Source organism: Toxotes jaculatrix, chromosome 23 (assembly GCF_017976425.1).
Source record: "Toxotes jaculatrix isolate fToxJac2 chromosome 23, fToxJac2.pri, whole genome shotgun sequence".
Classification (NCBI taxonomy): domain Eukaryota; kingdom Metazoa; phylum Chordata; class Actinopteri; family Toxotidae; genus Toxotes; species Toxotes jaculatrix.
Window position 1 is genome coordinate 1,326,827 of NC_054416.1, and position 10,099 is coordinate 1,336,925.

Sequence of the window (10,099 nt, forward strand, 5' to 3'; positions counted from 1 at the left end):
CTGGGCTGAGAGAGCCAGCTAATGCCCCCTGTCCTCACATCAGACAGCCAACATCCCACAACCCCCGCCCACACACTGAACAGGAACATGCTATAGCCACCTGGCAGCCAATCAATATGATGGCCTCGGTGGTTGTCGGGGGCAACCGGAAGAAGTCTCTCACATTGAAAGGCGTGGACCCGGAAACCTGCATGATCGTGTTTAAGAACCACTGGGCACAGGTAATCAACTCGTCTACTACCCATCCTCCATCAGTTTATCAGTCAATCAATCATTCATTAAATCAATCAATCACTTCTCAGACAGAAAACTCACTTTACTGTCGGGTATATTTTTTGTTGCTCTTCTGCCTCTCAGCCTCAGTCTCTTCAGTCTGTCCTATTTTCCTCATAATGGTTGGCAGACACTGTGTGTGTGTGTGTGTGTGTGTGTGTGTGTGTGTGTGTGTGTGTGTGTGTGTCTGTGTGTGTGTGTGTGTGTGAGCATTAATGACCCAGACTTTGGCCCTTAAACACAGGATCCATTTAGAACAAGCCTCTCTCTACACCCGCCAAGAAAACCCACACACACTCTATGTCTGTGTGTGTGCAAGTGCATTGTGTGTATGTGTGTGTGTGTGTGGCCCTTGTCTGAAGCAGCTGAGGTCAAAGGTTAACCCAAGTCCAGACAGTGAATTACATTCTTCTCTCTCTCTCTCTCATTCATGCATCATCATCTTGTTGTTAAAATCTTTTTGTTTATGATGCAAAACATTGATATTAATGATCTAGTGGTCAATAGAGGAACTGCAGCTTAAAACCCTTGGATCAAAGATCAGTTTCAGAGATCCATATGCATTAACATGCATCATGTGGGTCCAATCTCCCTTTGCAGGTGGTGAAGATCCTGGAGAAGCACGAGCCGGGTCGTGGTGCGCTGAGTTTCCTCTCTGGTTATGCCAGCAGCAGCAGTGGCGGCTCTGGAGCGTTACGCCTCGGCCCCATCCCGGCAGACGAAGCCAGCGCCGTCCAGAACTACGTGGAACACATGCTCTTCCTGTTGATGGAGGAAGAGGCAGGACAAGGTCAGAGAACCAAAACAAAACGAGCTTCATCCTGCCACGCTGCTGGATTGTATTTGGTCTGATGTGTTTGATGCCCTGATACCAGGAGGAGCGATGGGTCCCATCCTGGAGTTTGTGGTTCTGGAGAGTGTGATGGAGAGGCTGTTTCTGTGGAGCCTGAGGAGACAGTTCACTGAGGACATGAAGCTGGAGCAGCTCAGGATGTACCAGATGCTTCTGTCTCAGGCCAGACAGCCTCTGCTGCACCACAAACCTGTTCTACGGCCGCTCATGATGCTGCTGGCCTCGTGTGCTGGAGCAGGAACCGGTGAGTTGGAGGAGAAATACGCTTGTTTGTTTACTTTCTTTTCCCTTTGCTTAAAGTAAATAATCAGTTTAAAGGCCAACTCGCACCGGGCAGGTCCTGATGTTGGTTTAGCTGTCTCATGACATCTAATTGGTTTTAAGGGATTAATTAAGTGTTTCACATGCTGCAGGTGCAGATGTAAGATGTTTAATCAGTTACCTGGTTAGCTAAGCACCTGCGTCCCCTCTGCAGACAGCGGCGGGGTGGTGGAGGCGGAGCTGGTCCTCCTGTTGAACCAGCTGTGCGTGGCTCTGGTCAAAGATCCGTCAGTGCTGGAACTGTTCTTCCACACCAGTGAGGACCAGGGAGCCGCCAACTTCCTCCTCTTCTCCCTGCTCATACCATATACACACAGGTAGGTATACGCACACAGGTGAACACATACACACAGTTAGTATACAAAAAAAAAACCTTTATTATCCCTCTCTGCCTCAGACAGGGTTTGGTTGGGCAGCAGGCCAGAGACGCTCTGCTGCTCATCATGTCTCTGTCGGCCTCTGAGCCTCGAGTCGCCCAGCACATCAGCGAGAACACATACTTCTGTCCTGTAAGTGCACAAACACACACAATCCTTCATCACTAAACCTTGAAGGTTCATTCCTAGATAACTGAGGAGGCGACGCCTCTGCACGTTTCATGGCCGTCGTACGTCTGCTGCTTTTCACTCAATGTTAAAAGTGAGAAAAACTCTTCAATTTCAGGTGGCTGCATGAGTCTGTTGTCCCCATTCATCTCCCCTCTGCACTGTAATCTCATTATCACAGTTATGTAATTAACTAATGAGCTCACACTGCTTCATCAGGGGCGGCTGGAATGTGTGGGTGTGTGTCACACACACACAGAGAAATGGAGATAAAGAGTGAAAACATTCAGTGGCAGTCGAGATGAAAATGTGGTGAGGACGACAGGAAAAGGGGGAAGAGGGAAAAGCAAACGACAGATGCAGCTCTACATTAGCAGTAAACACAAACTACAGCTGAGGCTGATGGGAATGTTGTTAGTTTAGCAGGAAAAAGTTTGTGTAAAGAAAAATTGTAAAAATATTGATTTAAAAATAGAAAAAAAGATACCTTCTCATATTTTTGAAAGACGAGAAGCAGTTTTTGTTCACCTGTGCACAGGTGTGGACACTTCCTGTGTCGGCCATGTTGGCCCCATCACTTGCCAGTTTACTGTTTGTGTTTATGTGAAAGGGTGACAAAGACACTTAAGCACGTGCCACCTGTGTGTGTGTGTCTCAGATTTAAGCCCATGTGACCACACTCTGACCTCAATCTTTATGTGGAGAGCAGATTAGTAAATCAGCGTGAGATTGGCTCGTACACAGAGAGGGATTAGTAAGTCTGCACGTGATTGGACGGTTGCCCGATTGTTAACGAGACTCGAGACTGCAGCTGTTTGACCCCCACCCCCACCGCCACCGTTTATGTTGATGTTAATGATGTCTGAAGAATTAACCCGTGTGTGTGTGTGTGTGTTTACAGGTGCTGGCCACAGGTCTCTCGGGTCTGTACTCGTCTCTTCCTGCCCGTCTGCAGGTTTACAGCGAAGACTGGCACAGTCTGGACCAGGCCGACTGGCAGCAGGTAACCATGACAACCATGCAGCGAGTGACGGGATGAAACAAGGAATGAATGAATGGATGAATCTGAGTCCGCAAATGCTTCCTGCCTGTGTGTGTGTGTCTTACCTGATGTTTGGGTCAACAGGTTCCAGCTCTTGTCCACTTCCTGCACTCACTGGACTTCTGCAGTGCTGTTACCAAGGTAATGTACACACACACACACAAACACACACAGACACACAAAGGCTATGGATAATGGTGCAGCCAATTTAAAAACAGAACGTTTATCACTGTGTGTCTGTATCTGGTCCCTCAGGTGGCTCATCCCTCCATCCGGTCTCAGCTGCTGGGTTACATCTACAACGGCTTCTTGGTTCCTGTTCTGGCTCCTGCTCTGCACAAGGTAGCAGAACCAGTCGTTAATAAAGTTTCTGTAATCCTGGCTGAACACTGTTGTATTCAGTCACACTCATGTTTACATAAAGGTGTGTTTGTGTGTGTTCAGCTGACGGTGGAGGAGGTGATGACCACCACAGCGTACCTGGATCTGTTCCTGCGCTCCATCTCTGAGCCCGCCCTCCTCCAGACCTTCCTGTCCTTCATCCTGCTGCACACGCACGACAACGTGCACATACTGGACACACTGGTCAGCAGGGTCAACACACCTTTTCAGGTAACACACACGGATCTACAGTCTGCCATTCGATGATTCTTTATCCCAGTAAGTGAGATGAACTTGAACCTTTTGTGCGTCCATCAGCTGGGTACGGTGTCGCTGGCTCTGTTCAGGACTCTGATTGGTCTGTTCTGTGAAGACGTCATGCTGCAGCTGGTGTTCAGGTCAGTCTGGACTTTGGTCAAACTGTCTCAGGCAGGACAAACATAATTCCTGGATTTAGACAAAGAAACTCGACTAAGATGATCTATGCTAACACGTCTGTGCGTCCTCAGGTATCTGATTCCCTGCAGCCACCTGAGCAGGAAGCAGCGCTCCTCCCTGAAGCAGAGAGACTGTTACTCCTCCGGTGCTGCCTCCTTCCTGCTCCTCATGCCCTCCTGGTGCCCCGTGTACCTCCACAACACAAACGCAAACACACACTCGGAGCACATCCACTGGCCCAAAGGAGCAGGTCAGTACAACCAACACATGTACAACACAAATACATATACCCTTTCACATGCATGTACTGACTTTGATTCTCTGTCTGTTAGATCTGTCAGTATCCGACAGTGTTGGTTACTGCCGAGGTTCAGACTTTCTGATGGACGTCAACTACCTCCACTACCTTAGGGACGCCCACCAGGCCATTTCCACGTCCCACAGGTCAGTGTGTCTGATGTTTTTTTTTCCCCTCTCCCATGAAATGAGGGACAGTTGGTCAGTTTAAAGGAAAATAGTGGCAAAGTCAGAGGATGAGCAGCATCATTAGGAGTAATCCTGATGTCCAGCATCTTAAGCTCTGATGAGTTTTGTTTTCCTGCAGGGCATGTCGGCTCTGGTCGGCCCCGTACGACGGGATCAACCCTTCGCCTGACGAATACCGATCTGACACACCAGAGGACGACTTAGAAGATGAGGACGAAATCATTCAGCGAGTCAAGAGTGACTCCATCTGCTCTTTGGCCGTCACTCCTCCCCCCTCGGCCCTCTCCCCCACCCCCTCCTCCTCAGATACCGTCTCCATGGGAAACCAGGCAGGAAGAGCCAGTTCTGCCCTGGAGCTGGAGTGGGATGACATTTTTGCAGACGACGATCTGTCTTCATCCTCGCTGATAAACACAGGGTTAGCAAATGGCAGTGGGACTGTGGGTACATCTCCCACAGTCCCGCCTCCTCCTCTACCTCCTCAACACATCCAGGAAATGCGACGCAGTGCGATCAAGTTGGTGCACGGCTCGTATGTAGAGGAATCTGAGTTTGAGGACGATGTCCTGGTCTATGATCTAGTCGCCCAGAAAGACACAAAGGCGGCCATTTTGGAGCGAGTCATGGCAGCGAATCGACGGGCACGTGGAAGCATCTCAAACTGCCAGCGAGCATCGATGGCACTGACGACAACAACAACGATAACAACAATGTTAGCGACAACAGGGAGGACGGTCATAGAAACAGTTAACAGTATCATGTCGGCAAGGAGGAGGAGCGAGGAAGGAGCGAAGGAGGAAAGAAGAAGGAGTGAAGATTATGGGAAGGAGGTGAGGAGAAGGAGTGAGGACTGTGGAAAGGAGACAGGGAGAAGGAGGGAGGAAGAAGTTGAGACAAACAAGACAGATGTACAAGGAGAGCCGAAGGGACATCAAGTCATCATCAATGGTTTCAATGCAAAGAATCACATCATCGAAGAATGTGATGATGCTGATGAAGATGCCCAGGTGAAGATGCTCAGCTGCAACCTCAATCACAAGCACACAACACACCAACAGCATATACACAACAACACACAACATCCCACGCCGCGTTTAGTGACAAACACTTTACCCAACGGCCATTATGAATCTGAACCACATCACCCTTTGGTTTCTGACACCAAAGCCAAGTCTCCAGAGCTGCCTCATGACAAAGTCTCTGATAACGACGACTTCCTGTCCCAGTACCATGAACTCATGCTCTCTGTCGGGGTGGATCCAGACTGTGACGACATCACAGATGACATCAGCACATTTAGGAAGCGGATCGTGGCGCTGAGGCAAAAACTGGAGGAGGAGGAAGAGGGGCTCAGCGAAGAATTAGGTTTTAGCACCGCGTGGGATGTCGGAGAGGTGGAGGGAGAGGAGGAGGTGATGGATGAGAAAGAGGAGGAGGAGATGAGGAGCAGCAGTAAGAAGGACAGCAGGAGGCATGGAGTTCCATTTACAGGTGTGTTTGTGAGTCCTCTGGTACACTACGTCTTCATTGTGGATTAGAAATGTTTGTATATAAAAGTCAAGCTGGAAGACAAAATTCTCGTTGTAGAGTTTAAAATGAATCACATTAAAGCTGAGACTAACTTATTAAAGTTCATACTCACACTGACCTGTGGTGTCCCAGGTCCGTTCATCAGCGTCCTGTTGTCCCGGCTCGAGAACCTTCTAGAAAACTCCATCGCTGTAAACCTGCTGGTGACGGGCATCCTGGCCCAGCTGGCGTCGTACCCACAACCTCTGCTGAGATACTTCCTGCTCAGCACAGACACAACACAACACCAGCCCAACCTACGCACACTGTATCAGGTAACATCCGCACGCGTCTGCCTGATTCCATTTATTTCTCTCATGTTTTTAAGGATAATATTTTTATTACTTTCCCGTGTTCGTCTCTGTAGGTGTTGGTGTCGGTGCATGCTCAGATTGAGCGCTACGTGGCAGCCAGACCAGACTATCCAGCCCTGGTGACCCAGGCCTGGAGGTTCCTGTTGGCTAAAGACCAGGACAGCAAGTTTAGAGGTTAATGAACACACACACAAACACACACAAACAGGATACGAAGCTCTGCAGCTGAAGGTTCTCAGACAAGAACTTTGTGTGAAGCAGATCGATTCACCTTCACTGTCACATTTCCTCCTGTTCCTCAGAGAGCCTCCAGTCTCAGGGCGGCAACATCATCCTGGACCCGTCTCTTCCTAATGGATCTGTGAGGAACGCTCTGGCTTTGCCTCCTCTCAGCGTCCTGCCGTCCTGCCCTCCGATCCCCCCCCAGTCCAAGAGCCGGGTGTTCGCCATCGTCCTGTACGCCGAGTTCCTCAAGGAGCTGGCCGCCATCGCCCAGGAGCACAGCATCGCACTGGACTGTTCTGCCGAGGAATAATGGGAGTGTTGCCACCGATGTGCCTGTGAGCAAGGCACGTCCGAAAGCTGCTAAACGGCCACGAGCAGAAGACTGAGGGATCGTAAAGGTCCTAAACATACAAGCACAAAACACACAGATGAGATTACTTCTCAAAGGGCAATGCAACATGTGAGTAAATTATATTGTTTTTATGCACGCACACACGCACACGCACACGCACACACGCACACACACTCTGTTCATGCATCCTGGCAGCACTTGAATATTTTGATGTTTTCCCCACGAGCTTTGATATTTATGGCAGTGAAAATGATCTGCTGGAGATTATTTTGAAGATGAATCATTTTCAGTTTTCTAAATATTTATGGGATCAGTGCAGATAGTTTTCCTCACTGTTTTTCTTAATAATATAAAAGACAGAGGCTTCACTTGTCTGTTATTTCTCATTGCTGCAGCTGAAATGATGGAACTGAGCTTGTTTTCCTGATGTGTCTTTTATATGCACAAACACAAACACCCTCACAGAGTAACGACAGAGCCTTATTTCAACTGACAATGAGATTTTAGTGCATTAAACAGAGATGCAAACATGAAATTAAGATGCAAATATCAGACCTGGGTTTATCTCATTTGCACGTGTATCACTGTGTTGTGTTGTTTTTAATGTAAACTGTGTGATTTTTTATGAACAAAATTTCTTTTCTTTATTTTTGCCCTTTTCCGCCTGAAAAAGTGACATTATCTGCTGTTCACCCGAAGCTGCTCAGCTCTCGGCTCAGCCCGCTGAGTGGCGATACTGCCACTCGCTGGTGAACTGCTGTTATGACACTTTTCTTCGTCTCATCTTTCCTTTTGGAAAAAAATATTGCCAATGTGATGTGAAAATAATCTGATTCTGATGATCAGATTTTCAGAAGGCCATAAAATATCCCACAGGTTGTTCATGCTTTGTCTTTTTCTTTCTGACTGTTCACATGTCTTTATTATTTTTCATTATTCAGTGCTTCACCAGGGTCTTTAATGTATTTGGAGGCGTCCCTGGTCTAAAAGTGCCATGAAACAATGTTCAGCTACTAACTTTATGCAACAGTCTGCAGCTAAAATGCTGATATCATATCACGTCATCATATTTAAGTTCGGCACATCTGCAACCCCCTGGTCTGGGCTCTTCTGTGCGGAGTTTACATGTTCTCCCTGTGCCTCTGTGGGTTTTCCCCTCCCACATGTACATTAGGTTAATTGGCTACTCTAAATTGCCCCTAGGTGTGAGTGTGTGTGTGTGGTTGTCTGTCTCTGTGTGTCAACCATGTTGACCGGTTGCTGGGACAGGCTCCAGCTCCTCTGCGACCCTGTTCAGGCAGTACAGAAGATGGATGGATAATAAGAATAATAAAACAACAGCATTTTCAAAAACTTCCTCATTTTAGTTTTAGATCCTAAAACTTCTGCACAGCACTGCAGACTGTACGTGACAGTCCCAAGCTTTCTGTGGTTAGCTAGTTCCTGTCAGGTGCTGTTAATTTAAATATATATGAACACAGGGATGAGAGAGACACAGTGAGACACAAACAGTAGAGAGACAGTGGCAGCCTTCTGTCAGCTGGGAGGTGGTCTAAGTTTTTCATCTGAAGAGAAAGACGAAGAGGACGAGGGGTGATGATGGTGATGATGAAGGGTTACCTGCTGATGTTGGCTCTCGGTGAGTCTGTGAACTGTGTTTAACTGTGATCTCTCTGAAATGAAATTCTAACTTATAATGTGGCTTTTAGTTGAGTCGCTTGATCAGTCCAGTAAGGTACATGTGGAAAAATCAGAAAAACAAATCATGTTCTGATCTTTAACTAATCAGCACAAAAAAATTTCATTCTGAATTTTTACCACTTTGAACTTTCACTGCTTTTTTTCTCACAGTTTCCTCTTTATCATTTCAGTACTACTTCTCTTTTCTATCATTTGAATGAGAAACGTTAACACATTTTAAATGGTAATTATGTTTGAGTTTGACTGTTGTTTTTGAACATCCATAAATATTAGGCTGACATGCTCCAGGAAAACAGGTTTTACACTTTACGCTTCCTAACCTGGCTGTCAGAACCCATACAAAGGCCCAGAGGCGACTATTAAAATATTAGAAAATCAAAATTATGTCTCACAAAATAAGTTTATTTTTCAGGCTTCTCACATTTTTCATGCCTGTAACTCCGCCCTGACACATGGGGTTTTATGGGGTCACAAGCAAAAAATGATGACAATTTGAATTCTTCTTTATGTCTTTATTTCCATGTAGCTGCCACACTCATCTTATCAAGGGGAGAAGATAACTATGTTGAAATGCATTTCAACTTTTCATTATACGAATTTGAGTACTACGACCTGTTCAACCTCTCCTCCTCAGGTAACCTCAGCCTCCTCTGGTCTGTGTTTCCTCTGGTGTTTTCCTTATGTTAGCGCAGCATTAGACAGCAACATGGCCTACACTCCCAATCATAGCTTAGCAACCAGAACTAGGCAAAGCAGGCCTTGGATTTCTCTCTACGTCACCGAGCTTCCAGCATCAAACATTTAACTCCCTGTGCTGCTTACTGTGTGATGTCCTGTGAGTGTTGTTTTACACCTATTTTGCTGCATTTTAATGGCTTACCTGTTCTCTCTCTACCTACAGTCAACACCAGCTCCATCTCCTCCTCCTCCAAAGTTGACCTCAATCTCCCCTGTCTGGTCTGTCTCCTCCTGGTTCTGTGCATGCTGGCACATTAAAGAGCATTTTCTATCACACTTGTTGTGATGACGTTTTGTTGAACTGTGTAATCATGTAAACTTTTAGAATCTGCTTCATGAAACTGTACTGTATTCCCCCTCATTCGTTCTGATTTTCTTGCCTGATGTATTGACACTGACTACACACATGCAGAGGTGGAGAGCAGATTTTACATGTAAACACAGAATCAACTTGTAAAACTAGAGGCTTCTGTGTAGATTAAAACTATCCACCTCGAGCAGCAGTGACTTTAAAATGCTGCATGTGTTGATGCATCATTAGTTGCATTCTAAGATACCACCACTGACTACGTGTAAAGCAGGATGTGAAATACAGTGACCGTACTTCACATACTTTTGATGTGTGAGTTCAGTTTGTCCTTTGATTCAACACCTTACAGAACACACAGTGAGCACTTCCACCACCCGGACACTGACACCTAATGTAGGCTGTTACCTTAAAACTCCACTGGAGCTGCTGTCGGCGTCGCATCTTCACTGTTTGGCCTATAACAAAAAAAAAATGAAAGTTTTAGATAATTTTCTTAATGTGTAGCATGAAAGTCTTCAGTTAATCTGAAATAAAAAGTAAAATCTCCCAAA

The 10,099-nt window shown here is 46.6% G+C and overlaps 1 protein-coding gene and 1 long non-coding RNA gene across 4 annotated transcripts; one reads left to right on the plus strand and one right to left on the minus strand.

The window, feature by feature from the left end:
• The first annotated feature begins 98 nt into the window (after positions 1 to 98).
• On the plus strand, positions 99 to 9,836 carry LOC121176749 (protein FAM160A1-like). 3 transcript variants are annotated; one of them, XM_041030803.1, is made up of 18 exons: positions 99 to 221; positions 874 to 1,063; positions 1,149 to 1,370; positions 1,602 to 1,764; positions 1,845 to 1,956; positions 2,894 to 2,995; positions 3,119 to 3,175; positions 3,290 to 3,376; positions 3,479 to 3,646; positions 3,734 to 3,813; positions 3,925 to 4,103; positions 4,186 to 4,297; positions 4,458 to 5,830; positions 6,002 to 6,183; positions 6,276 to 6,396; positions 6,525 to 8,438; positions 9,027 to 9,134; positions 9,402 to 9,836. In XM_041030803.1, the coding sequence occupies exons 1-16, from the start codon at positions 117 to 119 to the stop codon at positions 6,755 to 6,757; spliced, it is 3,486 nt and encodes a 1,161-aa protein (XP_040886737.1). In that variant the 5' UTR covers positions 99 to 116; the 3' UTR covers positions 6,758 to 8,438; positions 9,027 to 9,134; positions 9,402 to 9,836. The 3 variants fall into 3 exon arrangements, with proteins under 3 accessions (XP_040886737.1, XP_040886739.1, XP_040886738.1); XM_041030805.1 differs by having other exon boundaries at positions 6,525 to 6,907; XM_041030804.1 differs by lacking the exon at positions 9,027 to 9,134.
• On the minus strand, positions 910 to 2,854 carry LOC121176753. The gene is made up of 3 exons (XR_005893056.1): positions 1,821 to 2,854; positions 1,569 to 1,741; positions 910 to 1,035 (listed from the first exon to the last, which is right to left on the minus strand). It is a non-coding gene; the product is annotated as an uncharacterized LOC121176753 (long non-coding RNA).
• Positions 9,837 to 10,099: the final 263 nt, after the last annotated feature.

What these genes read in the sequence shown, in the direction of transcription:
- LOC121176749 (XM_041030803.1), top strand. Translation starts at nt 117, where the DNA reads ATGATGGCCTCGGTGGTTGTCGGGGGCAACCGGAAGAAGTCTCTCACA. An exon ending in GGGTCAACACACCTTTTCAG is followed by an intron (nt 3,647 to 3,733) that starts GTAACACACACG and finishes TGCGTCCATCAG; the next exon opens with CTGGGTACGGTGTCGCTGGC. An exon ending in GCATGGAGTTCCATTTACAG is followed by an intron (nt 5,831 to 6,001) that starts GTGTGTTTGTGA and finishes GTGGTGTCCCAG; the next exon opens with GTCCGTTCATCAGCGTCCTG.